This window comes from Pan troglodytes, chromosome 11 (assembly GCF_028858775.2).
Source record: "Pan troglodytes isolate AG18354 chromosome 11, NHGRI_mPanTro3-v2.0_pri, whole genome shotgun sequence".
In the NCBI taxonomy this organism is placed as follows: Eukaryota; Metazoa; Chordata; class Mammalia; order Primates; family Hominidae; genus Pan; species Pan troglodytes.
The window spans coordinates 74,361,018-74,385,959 of record NC_072409.2 but is presented as its reverse complement, the minus strand read 5'-3'; the positions used below and the strand labels follow the sequence as shown (position 1 = coordinate 74,385,959).

General features: G+C 39.8%; 1 protein-coding gene across 50 annotated transcripts in view; it reads left to right on the top strand.

Annotated features, from left to right (window-relative positions):
• The first annotated feature begins 1,288 nt into the window (after nucleotides 1–1,288).
• Nucleotides 1,289–24,942, top strand: part of KIF27 (kinesin family member 27) — an 85,058-nt gene continuing 61,404 nt past the window's right edge. For 8 of the 50 annotated variants that reach the window (XM_063787795.1, XM_054658070.2, XM_054658066.2 and 5 more), the window contains exons 1-6: nucleotides 1,322–1,476; nucleotides 2,625–2,731; nucleotides 7,170–7,554; nucleotides 14,202–14,402; nucleotides 18,764–19,722; nucleotides 22,960–23,103. In XM_063787795.1, the coding sequence (XP_063643865.1) occupies nucleotides 7,257–7,554; nucleotides 14,202–14,402; nucleotides 18,764–19,722; nucleotides 22,960–23,103 (1,602 nt within the window). In that variant the 5' untranslated portion in view covers nucleotides 1,322–1,476; nucleotides 2,625–2,731; nucleotides 7,170–7,256. Of the gene's footprint in view, nucleotides 1,881–1,926; nucleotides 2,062–2,620; nucleotides 2,732–7,169; nucleotides 7,555–9,855; nucleotides 10,048–14,201; nucleotides 14,403–18,763; nucleotides 19,723–22,959; nucleotides 23,104–24,942 lie in introns of all 50 variants that reach the window. The other 42 variants (XM_054658088.2, XM_054658082.2, XM_054658076.2 and 39 more) reach the window with 22 other exon arrangements.

Genomic DNA, 24,942 nt, shown 5'->3' with positions numbered 1-24,942 from the left:
AGAGGCTGAGGCAGGAGAATTGCTTGAACCCATGAGGCGGAGCTTACAGTGAGTTGAGATAGCGCCACTGCACTCCAGCCTGGGCAACAGAGCGAGACTCCATCTCAAAAAAAAAAAAAAGGAACTGAAAACAGACATCCAAATATTGTATGTGAATGTCCATAGCAGCATGGAAACAGCCCAAATGTCCACCACCAGCTGAAGAATGGATAAACAAAATGTGGTATGTCTATATCCATACAATGGAATTTTTTCAGCCCTAAAAAGTCCTGATAGGGCCGGGCAGGGTGGCTCATGCCTGTAATCCGGCAGGAGAATCGCTTGAACCCATGAGGTGGAGGTTGCGTTGAGCCTAGATGGCGCCATTGCATTCCAGCCTGGGCAATAAGAGTGAAACTCCATCTAAAGGGCCGGGCGTGGTGGCTCACGCCTGTAATGCCAGCACTTTGGAAGGCCGAGGCGGGCAGATCACGAGTTCAGGAGATCAAGACCATCCTGGCTAACACAGTGAAACAAACCCTGTCTCTACTAAAAATACAAAAAATTAGCCGGGCGTGGTGGCACGCGCCTGTAATCCCAGCTACTCGGGAGGCTGAGGCAGGAGAATCGCTTGAACCCGGGAGGTGGAGGTTGCAGAGAGCCGAGATCACGCCACTGCACTCCAGCTTGGGCGACAGAGTGCGACTCCGTCTCAAAAAAAAAAAAAAAAGAAAAAAAAAAGTGAAAGAAAAGAAGTCCTGATAGATGTTAAAACATGACTGCATCTTGAAAACATTAAGCAAAAGAAGCTAGACACAAAAGGTCATATACTGAATGATTCCATCAATAAAGAAATGCCCAGAATAGGTAAAGCTATCACAGAGTCAGAAAGTAGATTAGTGGCTGGCTGGGGTTGTGGGGAGAGGGGAACCAGAAGGAATGACTGCTAACTGGTTTGGGGATTTTCTTTTGGGGTTATGAAAATGTTTCTGAAGTATATACAGAGGTGATGGTTGCACAACACTGTGAATGCATTAAACGCCACTGAATTGTGAGTTTTAAGATGGTTTCTGTTAGGCAAGTTTTACTCAATAAAAATAAAAATAAACTGAATTGGTAGCTAAGATATTGAAACACGGTGTGGAATCGTTCTCACTCATTTCACGAACCCGTAGAAAGATGCTTGCGCTCAGGCCTCACAGACCGGTCCCAGCGCGTTGGTGGGACACAACTCGGATTTGCAGGCAAGCCCAGGGGCCGGCCCTTTACGGACTTCCTGGGGACGCAGGACTCCTGCGCGGCGGGCTTGGGGGCGTGGCCAGGATGGGGGCGGGGCCAGGACGCGGCATCCAGGAGAGGACGGGGCGGGAGGCGGGCTTCGCCGGTTGCCAGGAGAACTCGCGACAACAAAAGACGCGGACGGCGGCTGCGCGGTGTGGCAGAGCGAAGCTAAGGAGTCCGGCGCTCGCCGCCAGGGGCCTGGGCTGTCCCGAGCTGGTCAGTGCTCGGCGGGCCTGGCCGGGCGGTGCGGGGAAGTGGGGCGCCCTCCCTTCGCGGTGCCCGCCCTCCAGCCCGCCGCGCCCGCCGCGCCCGCCGCTCCCGCCGCTCCCGCGCCCCCAGCCCGCCGTTGGGACTAGTAGGCGCCGGCTTGGGGTCGGGGCTGCCGCGGGGGGGTAGCGGAGGGTGGGCGGTTGGGGCGCCAGCTAGGCCTATGGGGGCGTCCGAGGGGTCTGGGGTCGGGGCTGGGAGCCCGGCGAGCGACTAGAGGCAGAGCGCCCCTTCCGGAGGAAGTTGGGTCAGCCCTGAGGAGCGGGTCCCGGGGAACACCGATCGACCGGAACGCGGGACCCGGCCCCTCAGAGCGCACCCTGTGTTCGTCTCGTGTCGCTGCACGGCGTGAGGTGCGACGCGAGGGCCACCACCACCGAGCGCTTTGTTTTATCGCAGGCGTCTTTTTCCCATGTAGAGGTTGAAACTTGGGCGCATTTCCCACCGTAGAGGTTGAAACTTGGGCGCATTTCCTACCGTAGAGGTTGAACCTTGGGCACATTCAAGCTCGAGAGCTCCCTCCCTCGGAGGCAGGTGACTATAAAGAGCAAAGCGCCCGGATTCTTTCTTTGAAACACCTTTTAAGTAACACCTTTTAAGTTTCCAGTGTTGAAAATCCTTGTTGTTTGCCCTTCTTTACTCTTTTGTCGTCTTTACGTATTTGGGGCCTTTTCTGAGCTCCGTATGCGATTTACTGTCCATCTACTGGGAAGTTTTTTATGAAAATAATTAACAAACCACACATTTAAGACAACCACTGCTTTCTGGGAAATCAAGGGTACGGGATGGCAACGGTTTTTGGAGACACTCATTCCTGACCAGTGACATGACATGAGGGATTCAATATTTCTCTTGCCTTTGCTCAGATTTCAAAAACCCGTTGAGTATACTTAAATACGACCAGTCAATCAGATTTTGCTTTTTTAAAATCATTTATTGGCGACATAATACGTATGTTTCTGATGACTATAATTGATCAGAATCTGAAGTATAAGTGCTATGGATTGTGTAAAAACTTTATTTCTTGTATATTGATGTTTTACAAGCCCTATGTTTGTGGACCATTGTTATTGTTTGTTTGTTTTGTTTTGAGACAGGGTCTCGCTCTGTTACTCAGGCTGGAGTGCAGTGGCACACTGCAGCCTCAACCTCCCGGGCTCAAGCGATCCTCCAATCTCAGCCTCCCAAGTAGCTGGGACTACAGGTGCGTCACCACAGCCTGGCACATTCTTGTATTTTTAGTAGAGACAGGGTTTCACCATGTTGCCCAGGCTGGTCTGGAACTCGTGGGCTGAAGCAATCCACCTGCCTTGGCCTCCCAAAGTGCTGGGATTACAGGCGTGAACCGCTGTGCCCGGCCCCATTATTATTTTTTTTAATGCTTAGAATAAGTTTCAGTTGCCTTTATAACCAAATTCTTTATAGATATTACCATTAAAAACCCCAAGAAATGAGGCTGGGCATCGTGGCTCACATTTATTTTGTTTTGTTTTCAGGATCAAGGGATCCTCTCGCTTCAGCCTTCTGAGCAGCTGGGATTACAGGCGCACGCCACCAGGCCTGCCTAATTTTTGTATTTTTAGTAGAGACAGGGTTTCTCCATGTTGCCTAGGCTGGTCTCGAACTCCTGGGCTCAAGTGATCCACCCGCCCTGGCCTCCCAAAGTGCTGGGATTACAGATGTGAACCACCGTGCTGGGCCATGGTTTTTTTTTTTTTCAAGGGTAGTGAATATTATCAATTTATTGTTATTAGTGTTATTAATAAAATATTATTTCAGTCTAGTTGTCTGTGTTACTTAATGGTAATCTTCAAGACTCAGCAGCTTTTCCAAAGAACCTAACCTCACCTCAAATTCATTACTTTTCATCATCTGCACTTAAACATTGTCATAGATTACTTGTTAAATTTAGTATAAGCTTTATCCTTCCAAAACTGAACATTTGTATATAAGTTTTTATGCGAACACAATGTTTTCATTTCTCTTGGGAGTGGAATTGCTGGATCAAGTGATGGAGTGGAATTGCTGGGTCAAGAGATAACTGTATGTTTAACTTTTTGCAGAAATGTCAATCTGTTTTCCAAAGTGGCTGTACCATTTTACCTTCCCACCAATAGTGTATGAGGGTTCTAATTTCTTTATACCCTGCCAACACTTATGATCTTTTTTATTATAGCAGTGCTAGTGGATGTGGATTGGTATCTCATTTTGGTTGTTGTTTGTTTGTTTGTTTGTTTGAGACAGTCTTGGTGTATCGCCCAGGCTGGAGTGCAGTGGTTCGATCTCAGCTCACTGCAACCTCTGCCTCCTGGGTTCAAGCGATTCTCCTGCCTCAGCTTCCCTAGTAGCTGGGATTATAGGCGCCCACCACCATGCCCGTCTAATTTTTGTATTTTTAGTAGAGACGGGGTTTCACCATGTTGTTCAGGCTGGTCTCGAACTCCTGACCTCAGGTGATCCTCCCACCTCAGCCTCCCAAAATGCTGGGATTACAGGTTTGAGCCACTGCACCTGGCTAATTTTTGTATTTTAGGTAGCGATGGGGTTACACCATGTTGTCCAGGCTGGTCTTGAACTCCTGACCTCAGGTCATCCTCCCACCTCAGTCTCCTAAAATTCTGGGATTACAGGCATGAACCACTGTGCACCTGGCCTCTCATTGTGGTTTTGATTGCATTTTCCTGATAGCTAATGATGGTGAGCATCTTTTCATGTGCTCATTATTCATTTGTATATCTTCTTTAAAGAACTGCCTTTTCAGATGCTTTGCCTATTTAAAATTTTTAAAAAACTTTTTGAGTTATAATATTTATATATTCTAGTTGCAAGTTCCTTGTTAGATATATGTCTTGCAAATATTTTCTCCCATTCAGTGAGTTGTCTTTTCACTTTCTTGGTAGTTTCCTTCGAGGCACAAAGTTTTTAATTTTGATGTCGTTTTTCCTTCCCTCCCTCCCTCCTCTCCCTCCCCATCCTGGCCCCCCCCCATTTCTCTCGTTCTCTCTTTCTCTCTCTCTTTGAGACAAGTTCTTGCTCTGCTGTCCATGTTATAGTGTTGTCCACGTTATAGTGCAGTGGTGCAGATACAGCTCACTGTAACCTCCGGCTGCTGGGTTCAAGCCAATCTCCCGCCTTAGCTTCCCGAGTAGCTGAGACCACAGGTGCGTGCTACCATGCTGAGCTGATTGAAAAAAAAAATTTCTTTGTAGACATGGCGTCTCACTATGTTGCCCAGGCTGGGTCTTACTTATTTTTTAATCTATACTTCATCCTTATTTTTTGCTTTTATTATTATTTTTGTTTGACAGAATCATTGTACATGTTTATGGGGTACAGTGTGGTTTTTCAGTACATGTATACAATGTGTAATGTTCAAATTGGTATTTTTTATTTTATTGCTTTTGGTGTCATATCTGAGAAATTATTGCCAAATCCAAGGTCATAAAGAGTTACTCCTGTCTTTTAAGAGTTTTGTAGTTTTACTTCTTATGTTTAGGTCTATGGTCCATTTTTGGTTAACTTTTGTATATGATATGAGGTAGGGAGTCCAACTTCATTATTTTATCCATTGTCCCATTGCCATTTGTTGAAAAGAGTATTCTTATACTTCAGTTGAATTGTCTTGGCACCTTTGTTGAAAATTACTTGCCCATGAATGTGAGGGTTTATTTCTGGATTCTCAATTCTATTCTGTTGATCTATATGTCTGTCTTTATGCCAGTACCACACTATCATGATTACTGTTGTTTGGTTTTGAAATTAGGAAAGTGTGAGTCCTCTTACTTTGTTCTTTTTCAATATTGTTTTGGTTATTCTGTGTCTCTTGAGTTTTTCTGTGATTTTAGGATCATCTTGTCAATTTCTGCAACTAAGTCAGCTGAGATTTTGATAGGTATTGCATTGAGTCTGTAGATAATTTGGGGAATACTGACATATTAATATATCTTTCAATTCATAAACATGAGATGTTTTTTCATTTACAACTTGTGCTTTCTTCTAACAGTATTTTATAGTTTTCAGACTATATGTTTTACACATCTTTTGTTAAATTTATTTCTAAGTATTTTATTCTTTTTGATGCTATTGTAAATGGAATTGTTTTTTACATTTATTTTCAAGAGTGTTCTGCCACAGGAAGGGGAACATCACACATTGGGGCCTGTTGTGGGGTGGGGGAAGGGGGGAGGGATAGCATTAGGAGATATACCTAATGTAAATGACAAGTTAATGGGTGCAGCACACCAACATGGCACATGTATACATATGTAACAAACCTGCACGTTGTGCACATGTACCCTAGAACTTAAAGAATAATAAAATATATATATTAAAAAAAAAAAAAGTGTTCTGCCGTGCGCGGTGGCTCACGCCTGTAATCCCAGCCCTTTGGGAGGCCAAGACAGGCGCATCGCGAGGTCAGGAGATCGAGACCGTCCTGGCTAACACGGTGAAACCCCATGTCTACTAAAAATAGAAAAAATTAGCCAGGCATAGTGGCGGGTGCCTGTAGTCCCAGCTACTCCGGAGGCTGAGGCAGGAGAATGGTGTGAACCTGGGAGGTGGAGCTTGCAATGAGCCCAGATCGCACCACTGCACTCCAGCCTGAGCGACAGAGCGAGACTCCGTCTCAAAAAAAAAAAAAAAAAAAAAAAAAAAGTGTTCATTGTAAATGTAGTTACCAATTATTTGTTTATATATATTTTTAGCCAGGAAACTACAGCCAACAATTTAATTTTTAATGTATTAATTCTAGCAGAGATCTTCAGAAAAAAGTACAACATAATATTTAGAAGTAGAAAAAGTAGTTTTTCTGTTAGTTTTGATTATTTTTGAATAAAAATTTAGTTTTAAATTTATGTTGACTTACTGAAATTCTTAAAACTATTTTCATGGATTTATTTCTAATAATTGTGGCAAAGAGGAGATGCTATTTTTCAATGCATAGCTATAAAATCTAGTACTAATGTTTGTTTTTAACACATGTACAGGCTGGGCACGGTGGCTCACGCCTGTAATCCCGGCACTTGGGAGGCCGAGGCGGGCGGGTCACCTGAGGTTCGGAGTTTGAGACCAGCCTGGCCAATATGGTGAAACCCTGTCTCTACTAAAAATACAAAAATTAGCTGGGTGTGGTGTTGGGCGCCTGTAACCCCAGCTACTCGAGAGGCCTGAGGCAGGAGAATAACTTGAACCTGGTAGGCAGAGGTTGCAGAGAGCCGAGATCTCACCACTGCGTTCCAGCCTAGACTCCATCTCAAAAAACAAACAAAAAAAGTGTGTACAGTTCCTTACTTATCTCCTTGCCTTAATTTTGTAACTCCCTGGTTATTTAATATTTAAATTAATGAACTGGGAAACATTATTACTGTAGAAATAAAGGCCCAATGGAATCCCATGTACTTATCACCTAGCTTCATCATTTATCAACTCATGGACCCCACAACTAGATTATTTTGAAGCAAACCCAAGACATACTATTTTGTCTACAAATTTACGATGTATTTTACAAGACAGGTTTACTCTTTGTAACTATGTTGTATTGGAACAAAACCTGTTCTAATTGACTTTGCTTTAGAAGGTGGTTAGTTTATTGGGATACAAGGAATCAGTAATTAAATTTGCTTTTTATTTTTGTTACACAGGAATCCAGATCTTACATAAGATGGAAGTCTCTCACACTAGATACTGAACGTTAAATAGAAAATCTATTTAGTAAAATCTAAGTTGCCATGGAAGAAATACCAGTAAAAGTTGCTGTAAGAATTAGACCTCTGCTTTGCAAAGAAGCTCTTCATAATCATCAAGTTTGTGTGAGAGTTATTCCAAACAGCCAGCAAGTTATCATTGGGAGAGATAGAGTCTTCACTTTTGATTTTGTTTTTGGCAAAAATTCCACTCAAGATGAAGTTTATAACACATGTATAAAGCCCCTAGTGTTGTCACTCATTGAGGGCTATAATGCAACTGTTTTTGCCTATGGACAAACTGGATCTGGGAAGACATACACCATTGGAGGGGGCCATATTGGTAAGATTCTCATACTCTTTGACTTTTATTTGTGATGCTAGAAAGAAGCTAAAATATGACCAATACCTGACACATGGTAGGTGTTTAGCATATTGATTGAATAGTGAAGGAATGAATCATGTAATCAAATGTGATCATAAGATCATCATCTTTGAAAGATTCGTTTTTAAATATTGAAGTTTCATTAAGCAATCTAACTTAGGATTATATTTGCTTGAGGAAAGAAGTTTAAAATAGTTTTCAGTGGTCAGCCCTTGTTATTTTGAACAGAATTTAAAATAGAGATAAATGAGTTAACATGATTAGATTTTGCATTCTTTAACAAGCCAGTTGTAAATATTAAAAGTCCCGCAATCAGGACTTAGGGACCGTAGGAAAAATTTATTATGTAAAGTATCTTTTCTTTTTCATATTCTAGCCAGATTTCTTTTTTAAATTCTGAATATTTTAGGACATAATTTCTCCTGCTTATAATTATAGTTTGGAAAAGATGGAATCATAGGATCTCATACAGAGCTGAAGGGAACCTTGGAAATCATTTTAGTTAAGTGTCTGGTAATAGAGTGGGGGAATTGACAGCCAAGTCCTCTGTTAAGATTGTTTACTGTATTTATATTTTTCCACTAAAAACAAACTTTTGAGTAGTGCACATATGCATCATTGTCTAAAGTTTTAGTTAGTATTCTCTGTATGAATAGTGGCTCTCAATATTTTTCTATTTTCATATTTCACAAATGTAAAATATATGGCTTTCAGAAACTTTTTTCTCTAGCTGTTCACATATGAGCTGAAACAATAAAAAAATAAAAAGTTTTAAAAAAGAAACTTCTCTCATTAAATGCATGGATGGGAGGTGGCTCAGAGGGTGGTTGTGTAGTTTCAGGAAATCTTTATTCCAAAGATTAAAATGGAGGAGCCTTAAGAAGCCAATACTCTCCAACTAAAAGAAAAAAATCTGTATATTCTGCAGGATTAGGAGATCACAGATACTAGATTGTTTCAGCGTCTTACAATAAAAAGAATTCAGTTTTTCTAGTATAAATTGTGGCTTTTCTTTAGGATTGTAGGGTTTTTTTTTTTTGATTGGCAAATGTTTTATAATCCTAATGATCCATTATGTGCTTTATACCAATAGGAGTTATAAATGTTCAGAAGCTAGTGACTTAATTATAGCTGTCTTTTTTTTTTATTATTAAGAGACCATGAGTACTATTTTAATTTTGTAAGGGAAAAAGTTATTGAAGTTATCTATTGTCCTAACATATTTTAATTGCTCTAAAGTTCCCTCTATCAGAAGAAATAGAGGACCATTAAGAACATTTTGGATGGTGTTTTCTTTCTACTTTTTTTAAATTAAAGAAATATTTATTATAAGAAGGATTGCAAGTGATGCATAAGAAATTAAACAAGTGACAGCTCCTCTCACCCCAAAGAAATAAGTTTGATGCATATTACTCACTTGTGTAGTTTTTTGGGTTTTTGTTTGTTTAATGAGATATTATACCTGTGATTCTATAACTTTCTTTTTGCATTTAACAATGTAAAATATCATTTCAGACCAGGCGTGGTGGCTCACGCCTGTAATCCCAGCACTTTGGGAGGCCGAGGCAGGCAGATCACTTGAGGCCCGGAGTTTGAGACCAGCCTGGTCAACATGATGAAACCCTGTCTCTACTAAAAATACAAAAATTAGCTGGGCGTCGTGGCACATGCCTCTAATCCCAGCTACTTGGGAGGCTGAGGCAGAGAATCGCTTGAACCTGGGAGGCGGAGGCTGCAGTGAGCCAAGATCGTGCCACTGCACTCCAGCCTGGGCAACAGACCAAACTCTGTCTCAAAAAAAAAAAAGTTGGATTTATTTTTTGATGTTTTAGTGAGCATTTTCTGTTTCCCAGAATGTCTCTATAGGACACCAATTCTGGGTCAGCTTTTTGGTTATAGACCATGCAAATAATGTTTTCTTTTTCCCCCTCCAGTGAATATTTATTGAGCATCTGCAGTGTCTAGGTTACCGTGCTGGGCACTAGGGCAGAATGAAACTCTCTTATTTTAAAATGTATTTTACTTTATTTTAAAAACCTTTTTGTAGAGACAGTCTCACTTTGTTTTTTGTTTTTGATTTTGCTTTCAGATAGGGCCTTGCTCTGTCGCCCTGGCTGGAGTGCAGTGGCACGATCACAGCTCACTGCAGCCTCAACCTTCTGGGCTTACGAGATTCTTCCACCTTGGCCTCCTAAGTATCTGGAACTACAGGGACATATCACCACTCCCGACTAATTTTTTTTTTTTAATTTTTTGCAGAGACAGGGTTTTGCCATGTTGTCCAGGCTGGTCTTGAACACCTGAGATCAAGTGATCCGCCCTGCCTCAGTCTCCCAAAGTGCTGGGATTACAGGCGTGAACCACCACACCTGGCTTTATTTTTAAATATGATGCTTATTTAGCTAATATTCATTTTCCTGCTTTTCAGAACGTTAGAATTACCTTTACAAGGTATAGCCTTTTCCAAAAACTTTTGTGTACTCTTTAAATACCATATAATAGCTAAATGAGAGTTGTTGAGGTATAAAACTTTGCAGGTTTTCTTTTGGAAATGGTTTATTTCAGGAATATAAGACTAACATTGCAAATTTTATATTTAAATTATCAAAATACATATTGGAGCTTTATTATAAATATTTGAAATTAAGCTTTTTGATACGTCTTTTAAATTGTGCTTTGTTATCTATAGATGTGGGGAATAACTGAACTATTTCTGGTCAATTATTTATTCTGGATAATCAAGATTGCTTATGTATACTACAGTTTGAAAGGTTTAGATATTTCCTACAGGCTAGTTCCTATAAGCTCTTAAAAGGGAATCTTCCTTTGTACTGTATTAGAAGAAAACCCACAACTTAACTTTACTTGCCACATGATGGCAGTCTTGCCTCTTAAATTAGGGGAAAGGCAGCCTTCAAAGTTGATGGAAACTCGGATTTTCAGAACGATTGTTGCCAAAAACCAGAACTTTGGTAATCTTCGACTTGGAAGCAAGTTGTTTTTAAGTTTCATTTGTAAGTCAACTCTTTGTTGCTTGGAATACATTTTCCATGGAACAATGCTAAAAATGATGGGCAGTTTTCTAAATTAGCCTACAGAAACTTTTAAAGTCTCAGCTTTTCCCTCCACTTATTTTAAGTTTATCTCATACACTTTTTTTTTTTACTATTTTTACAATTGTAATAAAGTACATATAAATATAAAGATCACCAAACTTACCATTTTAACTACTTTCAAGTGTAGGTTCTGCAGCATCAAATATACTAATTGTTAATGCAATAATAACCAGTATTTCCAAGTTTTCATCACCGAAACAGAAGCTATGTACCCATTAAGCAACAGCTCTCCCCGCATTCTCTGATAATCCGTGATTTACTTTCTGTCTCTTTTAGTTTGCCTATTCTAGGTATTTCATGTAAGTGGAGGCCAGGCGTGGTGGCTCACTTCTGTAATCCCAGTACTTTGGGAGGATCACCTGAGCTCAGGAGTTTGAGATCAGCCTGGGCAACATGGTGAAACCCCATCTCTACTATAAATACAAAAAAATCAGTCAGACGTGGTGGTGTGCGCCTGTAATCCCAGCTACTGGAGGCTGAGGCGGGAGAATCACTTGAACCTGGGAGGCAGAGGCTGCAGTGAGCTGAGATCGTGCCACTGCACTCCAGTGTGGGCAACAGAGCAAGACTCTGTCTCAGAGAACGAAACAAAACCAAACACATAAAAGTGGGCCGGGTGTGGTGGCTCACGCCTGTAAGCTCAGCACTTTGGGAGGTCGAGGCGGGTGGATCATGAGGTCAGAAAATCGAGATCATCCTAGCCAACATGGTGAAACCCCATCTCTACTAAAAATACAAAAATTAGCCGTGTGTGGTGGTGGGCGCCTGTAGTGCCAGCTACTCAGGAGGCTGAGGCAGGAGAATCGCTTGAACCCAGGAGGTGGAGGTTGCAGTGAGCCAAGATGGCACCACTGCACTCCTGGGCAACATAGTGAGAGCTTGTCTCTACAAAAGCAACAAAAAAATTAGCTTGATGTGGTGGCACATGCCTGTAGTCCCAGCTACTTCAGAGGCTGAGGTGGGAGGATCGCCTGAGCCCGGGAGGTCAAGGCTGTAGTGAGCCATGATTGTGCCACTGCACTCCAGCCTGGGTGACACAGTGAGACCCTGTCTCAAAAAAGAAAAAGAAAAGAAAAAAAGAAGTGGAATCATACAGTATTTTTCCTTCTGTGTCTAGCTTCTCTCTCTTAGCATGTTATGTCACCTATCAGAACTTCATTCCTTTTTCCAAGAACATTCCATTGTATGTATATACTGTGTTTTATTTATCCATTCTTCTTTTGATGGACATTTGGTTTGCTTCCCCCTTGTAGCTCCTGTAAATAATGTTGCTGTGAACACTGATGTAGAAGTATCTGTTTGAGTCCCTCCTACGCCTATTTGTAAAGCTGCTCTAACTCCTTTTTGAAACAAGTGGGAGCAGAAATAAGTGTTTACTCATGATGTTATGGTACCGGTCTGTGTTCTGGTTTGTAGAAGCTGTGGGCTTAGATAGTGCTGGAGGAGAAGAGGTGTAGAGATGTTTCTTTCCTCATTCTTGAACTGAGGGTCTAGGCCTGGGCATAACTGGCCTTTCTGCACCTGTCTTCTGCACACATTCTCTGTTGCCATCAACTCTGGCTTACGTCCCTGTCTTTTCTTGTTGTCCCTTTCTACTCTCAAGCTCCTTGCACCTTTTCACCCCATCCAGAAATCTCAGAACAGATACACTTGGTGACGTGAAGAAATATGATACAAGAATTTTTTTTAAAAACCATTCTTGCCAACGTAAATGAATTGTGCTCCAGTGATTGGGATTCCACCCAGACCATAATAAATGATCTAAAGAGAAAGATATTTTAGTGCAAAGGACTGTGAAATAGATTGGTCTTACCTAGGGTCAGTTTCCTGCTTTTTACAGCTCTTTTCTGCTTTAGAAATTATATATCATCTAAAAGCACCAACATTTTTATAACGTGGCTCCCACTAGTAGTAGTGAATATCCAAGAGGTGGAGTGGCTTTGGGCAGGGGAAGCCCTTTGTGTAGAATGATGTTTTATGAGCCAAGGGCCACCTCTCTGGATCTGGTATTTAATGAACAGTGAATTGGGAAAGATTATGTATGTACGTACGTACGTATGTGTGTATGTATGTATGTATGTATTTAGAGAAAGGGTCTTGCTCTGTCACCTAGGCTCTGTCTCCTGGCTCACTGCAACCTCTGTCTCCCAGGCTCAAGTAATCCTCCCTTCTCAGCCTCCTAAGCAGCTGAGACCATAGGCATGCAACACGATGCCCAGCTAATTTTTTGTATTTTTTGTAGACAAGGGGTCTTGCCGTGTTGCCCAGGCTTATCTCAAACTTCTTAGCTCAAGCGATCCACCCACCTCGGCCTCCCCATGTGCTGGGATTACAGGTGTGAGCCACCACAGTATGGCCTATTTATGGAATAAAATGCCACCCCATATAGTTTTATCATTTATATTAAAATATACATTTCTACCATATCTACGTGCTTTGAAATTCACCTGTGCCACTTAATGTCTGTTTCATTCCTGGGACTTTTCAAATATATTTTCTTATTAAATCTTTTTTTTTTTTTTTTTTTTTTTTTGAGACAGTTTCCCTCTGTCGCTCAGGCTGGAGTACAGTGGCACTGTCTCAGCTCACTGCAACCTCCACCTCCCAGCTTCAAGTGATTCTCTTGCCTTAGCCACCCAAATATTTGGGATTACAGGCATGGGCCACCACACCTAGCTAGCTAATTTTTGTATTTTTAGTAGGGACAGGGTTTCACCATGTTTCCCAAGCTGGTCTTGAACTCCTGGGCTCAAGTGATCTGCCTGCCTTAGCCTCCCAAAGTCTGGGATTACAGGCATGAGCCACTGCGCTTGGCCTCTTTCAAGTCTTTTCTCAGATGTCACCTTCTGAATGATGCCCACCATGACCTTCCTATTTAAAGTTGCAAGCATCTCTCGGCTGGTAGTTACACTTCTAGTCCCCCTACCCTGCCGTATTTTTTTTCCTCCAGGTACAATTAACACTTTTTAATATGCCATATAATTCACTTATCAGTTATTCTTTTTTGCTATTGTCTGTCTTTAGCAGAATCTCACCAAGGAAGGGATTTCTTTTCTCCCTGTTTTGTTTATTGGTGGATTGCAGAGTCCTAGAAAAGTGCCTGGCACATAGTAGATACTAAATAAATATTTGTTCAATGAATACATGAATGAATTCTTGGTAAGGGGATACATGTGAAAACTTTTACTTGTTAATTTTATAGTTGTGGTTTAAAAGAGTTATAATAGCCTGGTGGTGGGCATCTGTAATCCCAGCTACTCAGGAGGCTGAGGCAGGAGAATTGCTTGAATTTGATAGTCGGAGGTTGCAGTGAGCTGAGATTGCACCACTGCGCTCCAGCCTGGGCAACAGAGCAAGACTCCGTCCCCCCGCCAAAAAAAAAAGTTATAATATATAGAAATGTAGTAAAATAAATTAACTATAAATTTGGGGTTGTAGCTTTTCTTTTGTTTTAAGTTCCAGATGTGCTTTCTTTTTCTAAATTTTCAGCTTCAGTTGTGGAGGGCCAAAAGGGTATCATTCCTCGAGCTATTCAAGAAATATTTCAAAGCATCTCTGAACATCCTAGCATTGACTTTAATGTAAAAGTATCTTATATAGAAGTGTACAAGGAAGACCTAAGAGATCTTCTAGAATTGGAGACATCCATGAAGGATCTTCACATCCGAGAAGATGAAAAAGGAAACACAGGTAAAGTAGCCCACTTAATCAGTTGCCTTCATTAGCAAACAGACATGCTTTAATGCTTTAATTAAGTTTCTGGATATATTCCAAGGAATCTTTAAAAACAGATGCAGAAGCAAAATGAATTTATTTTTACTTTTAAATTGAACAGCTTTATTATTAATCCCTCTCTCTCTTTTTTTTTTTTTTTTTTTTGAGATGGAGTCTCGCTCCATCACCCAGGCTAGAGTGTAGTGGTGCGATCGTGGCTCACTGCAACCTCTACCTCCTGGGTTCAAGTGATTCTCCTGCCTTAGCCTCCCGAGTAGCTGGTATGACAGGTGTGCACCACCATGCCTGGCTAATTTTTGTATTTTTAGTAGAGACGGGATTTCACCATGTTGGTCAGGCTGGTCTCGAACTCCTGACCTCGTGATCCGCCTGCCTCAGCCTCCCAAAGTGCTGGGATTACAGGCGTGAGCCACTGCTCCCAGCCTATTAATCTCTCTTAAATCACTCAGATGAAAAAGTAGTTCAGACTGGTTGGTAAGGTGAAGTTATTAATTTGTAATGCAAGATACTGATTTCCTATCATTGTTTCCCTCTAGACTGACTTCAGATGAGACTGTGATATAGGCTAAATTTGTTTTTGTATCTTTCTTCCTCTCAGCTCTACCATGAGATTGGAGGTGGCTTTTGCTTTAAGTGTTTATCAAAGTTGACCCAGAACTTGCCTTTCTTTTCTTTGATTTTTGTCCCAGCACACATACTTCTTCCTCTTTTTTTAAAGTTGAGAGTTTATATTTTTGTTTTTTGATATTGACATTTACCTGTTTTTTTTGTTGTGTTCCTCAAGGTCTGACTTTCTGCATTAGTAGCCTGTTAATTTCATTAACCAATACCCATTTGTTGGAAATGGGAGAAGGTTAGAATGGGAGGCTCAAACTGCAAATATTTTAAAGAATAACAATTTATGCTTTTCTGGTTTAAAAGCTAACATGTTCATCATAGAGTATTTTGAAAACAGGAAAGTATAAGGAAGAAAGTTAAAAGATTATCTTTAATCCTAGCGCCTAGAAATACCAACTTCTCTTTTTGGTGGGTTTCCTTCCAGAATTATTTTTCTATGTACATATTATTTATTTATTTATTTATTTTTGAGATGGAGTCTTGCTCTGTCACCCAGGCTGGAGTGCAGTGGCGCGATCTGGGCTCACTGCAAGCTCCGCCTCCCGGGTTCACGCCATTCTCCTGCCTCAGCCTCCCGAGTAGCTGGGACTACAGGCGCCCGCCACCATGTCCAGCTAATTTTTTGTATTTTTAGTAGAGACAGGGTTTCACCGTGTTAGCCAGGATTGTCTTGATCTCCTGACCTCGTGATCCTCCCACCTCGGCCTCCCAAAGTGCTGGGATTACAGGCATGAGCCACCGTGCCTGGCCCATATAATTTTTAAAAAATGTATACTTGCAACCCTACACACAGTTTTGCATTTTATATTTCACTTAATATTTATATTTTGAATATTTTCACATATGATTAAATATTTTTCATACTTATGACTCTTCATGTTTATATGGTAATTTGTCTTATGAATGTGTTTATAGTTATTTAATATTCCATTGTTGGACGTTTAGGCTGTTTCTAGGTTTTAACTATTATTAACAATATTGAAGTGACTATTCTTTTTTTTTTTTTTTTTTTGGAGACAGGGTCTTACCTCTGTCAGCCAGGCTGGAGTGCAGTGGCATAATCACAGCTCACTGCAGCCTAAACCTCATGAGCTCAAGTGATCCTCCTACCTCAGCCTCCCGAGTAGCTGGGACTAACAGGCGCCTGCCACCACGCCTGGCTAATTTTTGTATATTTTTGTAGAGACGGGGTTTCACCATGTTGCCCAGGCTGGTCTTGAACTCTTGGGCTCAAGAGATCTGCCTGCTTTGGCCTCCCAAAGTGCTAGAATTACAGGGGTGAGCCACCATGCCTGGCCTATTCTTGGATGTCTTCTTCCCCTAAAAACCATATTTAGTAGAATCTTCCTGGAGATCCTGCCAGAGGAGGGAATTTCCTAGCAGTTAGGAAAGTTAGGAAAGTAAGATGGCTTTAGTCATTCAAATACAGCCTACAGGAGGCAGCAAATCTTGCATCTTTATAGCCCTGTCCTGGCATTCCTGCATGGTTGAGGAAATTGTATTTGTTTTTGTTTTTTAAGAAGAAACTATATATGGTAGCTTATGGTCTTATTAGATAATTCAGTACAGTTTATCTCTTCTGGATAGAATTCAGACTGATGTTTTGAGCTCCTTTATCTTATGGAATACAATTATTGAATGTTTTCATCTTTTATTAAAGAGTTACAAAAATAATACATGCTTCTTTGTAAAATATCAAGCAGGATAGAAGTATATACACTTCACTATCACTCTTGATAAACTTGATCAAAATACTTCATATCTGATATCAATGCTGAAAAAATTTTGGAAGGATGTTACAAATGATCTTAAATTACAGTATGTCTTACATAATGTCCCACTCACAAGTAAAGTGCATTTGTTTGACATATTTCTTTAGAATCTCTGTGTGAAGCAGTGATGTCCATGCTGGCTGCCACACAATTAGTACACGTGGGAAGCTTTTTAAAAATACTGATTTCTGGGTCCTACTTCACAGGGATTCTGATTTAATTGGTCTGAGATGGTACCTGGGCATTGGCACTTTCTTTTTATAAAGCTACCAGGTGATTTGCATCTGGATTCGAGAACCATAGTGCTAACTTATAGCCTAACACTGGAAAAATTTAATGAAAGTTTTACTATGACTTACAGGACTTTAAATGAACTGGGTTGTTTAAAAAGTGTCATGATGGAAATAATGAAACTGAAATGATTATTTTTTAAAGAAATAGTGATGTGACAGTATCTGAGTAAAGAGGAATTATGGCAATATAATTTGAGCATGAAATCAGGAGCTTTTCTTCTCTGATTCAATTCCTAAGTCCACCTACTTCTCTTTGAAATATTTTTGGATATAGGCCGGGTGCGGTGGCTCACGCCTGTAATCCCAGCACTTTGGGAGGCCGAGGCAGGTGGATCACGAGGTCAGGAGATCGAGACCATCCTAGCTAACACAGTGAAACCCCATCTCTACTAAAAATACAAAAAATTAGCCAGGCGTGGTGGTGGGCGCCTGTAATCCCAGCTACTCAGGAGGCTGAGGCAGGAGAATGGTGTGAACCCGGGAGGTGGAGCTTGCAGTGAGCTGAGATTGCGCCACTGCACTCCAGCCTGGGGACAGAGCGAGACTCCATCTGAAGAAAAAAAAAAAAAAGAAATATTTTTGGATATAAACAAATAATGCGGGTAGTAAATGTAGGTTATTTTTAGTTCATTCTGCGATTGAAATAAAAACTTTTTTTTTCTTTTTTGAGTATGGTACATTATGGTGTTCAAAGTGTTTTCTTTTAATTGCCATCTCACCTGTTTACCTTGCACTCTGATGCAAGGTAAACAGATACCTGTTTTTAAAATGAATAACCAACTTTATTTGTATTGAATTTTTTACTCTTCATTGGTTATGACCTCACGATACCAAAAAACATAAAAGCTAAGGATGGCTTGATTATTAACAAAACTGAAAAAAAAAATGAATGCCTTTTAATTGATACTAATTAATTCTTCTAATCTACTGATTAACTTTTTTGAATTATATATTTGATTAATTTATAAAAGATTAATTTAGGCCAGGTGCAGTGGCTCACACCTGTTATCCCAGCACTTTGGGAGGCCAAGGCAGGTGGATCACCTGAGGTCAGGAGTTCAAGACCAGCCTGGCCAACGTGGTGAAACCCCATCTCTACTAAAAATACAAAAAAATTAGCCAGGTGTGGTAGCGCATGCCTGTAATCCCAACTACTCGGGAGGCTAAGGCAGGAGAATCACTTGAACCCGAGGTAGAGGTTGCAGTGAGCCAAGATTGTGACACTGCACTCTAGCCTGGGCAACAGGCCGAGACTCCGTCTCAAGAAAAAAAAAAAGGATTAATCTGTTAGGCTTTACAAATCAGAAGACTGGAATGAAGGGTTTTTCTTTTGTCAGTCATTTTAAGGAATTGAGTGTGACTCATGACTCAAGATAAACTAGATTGTTTTTTCAAAAAATTGTAGCTTTTAGAATATAAACATCAAAATAAGTGCTGTCTGTTAAAATAGTTTCTTTGGGAGATTATCTAAAATTATTTGATGATGTTGCTGATGTTATTGTTATTATCTGAAATGCTGTTGACTTTTTAAAAAAGGGACTATCTTGGCCAGGCTGTTTAGCAAATGGTAACTGTTAACTATACTAGGTTTTGATGAAAACTTGGCTTAAAAGCATGTTATTACTATTTTAAGTGATTGTTGGGGCCAAGGAATGCCATGTGGAGAGTGCAGGTGAAGTGATGAGTCTTTTGGAGATGGGGAATGCAGCCAGACATACAGGTACCACTCAAATGAATGAGCACTCCAGCAGATCACATGCAATTTTTACAATCAGCATTTGTCAAGTTCATAAAAATATGGAGGCAGCTGAAGATGGATCATGGTATTCCCCTCGGCATATTGTCTCAAAGTTCCACTTTGTGGATTTGGCAGGATCAGAAAGAGTAACCAAAACGGGGAATACTGGTGAACGGTTCAAAGAATCCATTCAAATCAATAGTGGATTGCTGGCTTTAGGAAATGTAATAAGCGCTCTTGGGGACCCACGCAGGAAGAGTTCACATATTCCATATAGGGATGCTAAAATTACCCGGCTTCTGAAAGATTCTCTGGGAGGCAGTGCTAAGACTGTCATGATCACATGTGTCAGCCCCTCCTCCTCGAATTTTGATGAGTCCTTAAATTCTCTCAAATATGCCAACAGAGCACGGAACATTAGAAACAAACCCACTGTAAACTTCAGCCCCGAGTCAGACCGTATAGATGAAATGGAATTTGAGATTAAATTGCTTCGAGAAGCTTTGCAAAGCCAGCAGGCTGGTGTCAGCCAAACTACCCAGATCAATCGAGAAGGGAGTCCTGATACAAATAGGATTCATTCTCTTGAGGAGCAAGTAGCTCAGCTTCAAGGAGAATGTCTGGGTTACCAGTGTTGTGTAGAAGAAGCCTTTACCTTCCTGGTTGACCTAAAAGATACTGTCAGACTAAACGAAAAGCAGCAACACAAACTGCAGGAGTGGTTTAACATGATCCAAGAGGTCAGGAAGGCTGTCCTCACCTCATTTCGAGGAATCGGAGGCACTGCAAGTCTGGAAGAAGGACCACAGCATGTTACAGTTCTCCAGCTGAAGAGAGAGCTTAAGAAATGCCAGGTACTTAGACATCACTTATTTATTTATTTATTTTATTGATACATAATAGATGTACATATTTTGGGGGTACATGTGTTAACATATTTAGACATTGTTATGGATAACTCTTTTAAGGACTAAATTTATTTGGGCAAGTAAATTCTAAGAGTGATTTTGGAATTTTAGGTTTTTTTAAAAAATGATTTATATATGGAATCCCACTTGCCTCTCTTACTTTGTTCTTTCTACCCTCCCCTTTCCTATTGCTTCCTCCTCACAATTCATACCCTTCTTGGCTCCTCCTCCTTTCTCCTTTGGTTAAAGTGTATTTTAATTTGTTATATTTATTAAATAGAACTTTGTGGACCTGGTTGTCAATTTAGAGACTGAAAATAAACTTGTTTCGGAAATAAAACTTAAGTTATCTTTTACTGAGTTTTTCTCCCTCTCTCGGTCAGTAGTTCTTGAAAGAAAAAAATACTTCATCTCTTGTGTTTGGAGTATAGGTTTTAAAAAAAACCAACAAATTAGCATATTTATTAATGTTTAAGGAATGTAGGTATATACATGTATACATGTTACATGTACGTGTATTGAGTTCAGATTTACATTTCCCCACTTTTCATTCAGAAACTGTTTATTGTGTGAAGATTGTATGTCGTGGGAATAGTGGAGGACAGGACACACCTAGTTACTGCTTGCTTGGGTGGAGTTTGCAAGCTAGTGAGCAAATGAATGGTCCTTCAGTTGTTCCTGAGACAACATGGTTCCCAGCTTCCATGGTTCTGTCCATTTTTCAAAATAGGAAAACTTAAAAAGATAGCTTTTTAGTTAAAAAGGAAATATAGTTAAGTATATTTCCTTTTTTTTAAGCTCTAAGCTTATTTCTCTATCTAGCTAGACATATTTCCTCAAAGCCTTTTTACATGTAATATTATAAAGAAGGCATTTGTATTATCCTCTGTTACAGCAGTGCTCAAGTTCTCAAACTTTTTGATCACAGGACGACTTCTTTACACTTTTAAAGCGAGATCCCTCGAAGAGCTTTTGTTTATGTGGATTATATCTATTGATATTTACTGTGTTAGAATTAAAACTGAAAAAATCTAAGCTATTTATTCATTCAAAACTAACAGTAACCCAATTCCATGTTAATATAAAGGGCATTTTTAATAAAAAATATTCTCTAACAATTTTTTTTTTTTTTGAGATGGAATCTTGCTCTCTCGCCAGGCTGGAGTGTGGTGGTGTGATCTCGGCTCACTGCAACCTCCGCCTCCCAGGTTGAAGCAATTCTCCTGCCTCAGCCTCCCGAGTATCTGGGACTATAGGCACATGCCACCATGCCCAGCTAATTTTTGTATTTTTAGTAGAGACGGGGTTTCACCATGTTGGCCAGGATGGTCTCCATCTCTTGACCTCATGATCCGCCCGCCTCGGCCTCCCAAAGTGCTGGGATTATAGGCATGAGCCACCGCACCCGGCCAACACACAAAAAAATTTTAGTAAGAGTAGAATTCCTTTACATTTTTGCAAATCTCTTTAACATCTGACCTAATAACAGGCAGTTGGATTTTCTTATCTGCTTCAGTATTCAGTTTGTTGCAATATGTTTTGGTTGAAGTTTGTAAAGAAAATTCAGCCTCATAATTGTATAGTTTGAAGGGAGAAGTATTTCACTGATTTTTTCAGATAATTGTGGATGTTCTTCTTTCCTATTATACCAAACTCAACAAGCAGAAATTTCTAGTTACTTGAAATATGAGATTTGAAACTATCTTGTTACATTAAGATCTATACATTAAAATGTACTAGTCTCAGCCAGCACAGTGGCTCATGTCTGTAATCACAGCACTTTGGGAGGCTGAGGCTGGAGGATCGTTTTGAGCCCAGGAGTTTGAAACCAGTCTGGGAAACAAAATGAGATCCCTGTTTCTACAAAAAATCAAAAAACTAGCCAGGCATGGTGGCATACGCCTGTGGTCCCACCTACTCGGGAGGCTTAGGTGGGCGGATTACTTGAGCCCAGGAGTTCAAGGCTGCAGTGAGCTATGATTGCACCACTGCACTCCAGCCTGGGTGGCAGAGTGAGACCCTGTCTCTAAAAATAAATGAATAAATAAATAATAGCATAAAGACAGGTAAGGTAATACTTTTTAAATCTTTTTTTTAGTTCTTTTTTTTTTTCTGAAAGGTAATAACTGTCTAGGTAGAGCAGGCCCTTCCTCATTAGTATAAGAAACAGGTGGAACAGGAAGTACTGGTAATTGGAAGCTTGAATGTTGGGACACATATAGGAGTTGGTTTATATAGGAGTTGTGATTATATATATATATATATATATCACAGTTTCTTTATCCATTCGTTGATTGATGGGCATTTGGTTTGGTTCCACAATTTTGCAGTTGCGAATTGTGCTGCTGTAAACATGCGTGTGCAAGTATCTTTTTTGTATAATGACTTCTTTTCTTCTGGGTAGATACCCAGTAGTGTGGGATTGCTGGATCAAATGGTAGTTCTACTTTTAGTCCTTCAAGGAATCTCCACACTGTTTTTCATAGTGGCTGTACTAGTTTACATTCCCACTAGCAGTGTAGAAGTGTTCCCTGATCACCGCATCCACACCAACATCTTATTTAGTGAGATTTTTAAAATGCCAAGCCAATATGTGGAATGAGGCTCTCGACAAATAATTTTCTGTTTGTTTCATTTAAAAACTACTTTATTATTTACATATCCCAAATGTACTTAAAAATCGGCAAATTTACTAGAAACCCAAAAGTAAAACTGTTTAATCATTTTTAGACATCTTCAAAATATATCTCTTCATAATGAAAGTGTACAAAATCAGCAAATCTGCTTCATTCAAATGCCCTAATGTATTCTTATAACCCTATATGTCAATTTGGAAAATGTGAGCTCTTTGAGTGATCCACATTAAAATCTCATAGCAGTTCTAGCAAACTTGTAAAAATCTTAGTGAAGGTACTCTAGAACCAAAACAACTAGTTTTTATATACAGGAAGTAAAAATCAGGAAAATCTTCTGTCTTCATGGTAATGAATTCCTGTGTTATAGCAATGGTAGGTTCTCTCAACTCTTTCTGCCTTTCTTAGAAAGAAATCAGAAAAAGTTGAAAATGAAAAAAAATTTATGAGATCATCAAGCTATAATCAAATCACCATTTTTGTGTTATCATATGGGGTTTCTTGATTATTTTCCGTGGTGAATGTCACTTGTGCTTTCTTTCCCCACTAGTGTGTGCTTGCTGCTGATGAAGTAGTATTTAATCAGAAGGAACTGGAGGTGAAGGAACTGAAGAATCAAGTGCAGACGATGGTACAGGAAAACAAAGGGCATGCTGTATCTTTGAAAGAAGCGCAAAAAGTGAATAGACTGCAGGTAGTTTCTTAATGCATCTAGCTCTGTAGATTTTCTTGAAATAGTACCTAACTAATCACAGTAGCATTTTAAATGATAAATGGGAACTTAAAAAAAGGATGTTCATTTGAAGAGTTCTGAACATAGGCACCTGAAAGAATTATTAGTTTTTCCTTTAAATCTGCTTAAATGGAAACATTTTTATTGTTAGCCTGACTTTGGTTTTAGAAATATAAAGATAATACCCAGGAAATTAATTTATAAATCATATCATAGTTATTTTTCCATACTTTTCTTTCCTGTTGTTTGCCAAGGTATTAGGAAATGCAATATTGTTAGGAGTTGGATGGTAAATACATAATTTAAACTTTAAAATGTATTAAATTATCCTCTTACACCTCGTGAGTGATTTGCTTTTTAACTTTGCTTACATCTTTCAAATTTTCTATCTTAGCTTTCCTATTATATTAACATGGATATGTCTACAGTATAACATAGTATGCCTCTACATATTAAACTCCCTGGCTGTGGCTTCTCCCATCACCCCAAATAGTTAATATCATTTAAAGCCTTTAGCTTCCTATCAGGGAATAACTAATGCCCCGAGAAATAATCTGATCCAGCACACATCAGATTTTGATTTTTACGTTGTTTGATTTTTGTTTTCTTTTTTAACCCTTCTAATTGTATTTTGTTGTTGTTTGTTGTTGTTGTTTTGTTTGTTTTGAGACAGGATCTCATTCTGTTGCTCAGGCTGGTGTGCACTGGCACAATCACAGCTCACTGCAGCCTCGACCTCCCAGGCTCAAGTGATCCTCCCGCCTCAGCCTCATGAGTAGCTGTGACCACAGGTGCATGCCACTGTGCCCAGCTAATTTTCTGATTTTTTTGTGGAGACAGGGTCTCACTGTGTTGCTCAAGCTGGTCTCGAACTCCTGGGCTCAGTGATCCTACCACCTCAGCTTCCCAAAGTGCTGAGATTGATTACAGGTATGAGCCACCATGCCTGGCCCTAATTGTATAATAATTTAAAAACATAAAACTAAAGTATATACAAAACAATACATATTAATCAGTGATTTATCACAGAGAGAACAGCTGGGTAACCACCACCAGGTCAAGAAATTGCTAACTGCCAGCGCCTCAAAATTTTTAGTGCCTCCTTACAATTATTATTCCTCCCTCTTCCTCAGAGAGCCACTCTCTTGACTTACATGGTAATCATTTCTTTGCTTTTCTTATGGTTTTACTATCTAAATATGTATCCTTCAACACTACAGTTTAGTTTTTGGAATTTTTATTAATTTATTCAGTATAGCTTATTCAGTATCTGGCTGCTTTTGTTGAACATTGTTATGATTCATCCACTTTTTAAGCGTAATATTTTTTTCTGTAAATTCTAATATTTTATCTGTAATGTGTGACTGTGGTTTGTTTAGTTTTATAGCTACATAGGATTTTATTGTTATGACTATACCACAATTTATTTTCTGTTCTACTGTTTGATGGACATTTGTGGCTTTCTGTGAAATTTTCTCGTGAATTTTCAGTGTCTCTCGGTGCACATGCACATATATTTCTTTCAGATTTGTGCCTAAGAGTTGAATTGCTAGGCCATAGGGTAGATATATCTTTAACTTTTGTAGGTGATACCAGATTGTTTTCCACTTTATACTCCCACCCAGCATTCTCACTATTCCATGTGAGCATTCTCACTGTTCCATATGCTTCTCAACATTTGTTATTAATTTTTAAATCTTAGCCAATCTGGTAGGCATGTAGTATCATTTTATTGTGGCTTTAGTTTGCATTTCCCTGATGACTAGTGAGGTTGAGCATTTTTTTCATATGTTTTTGGCT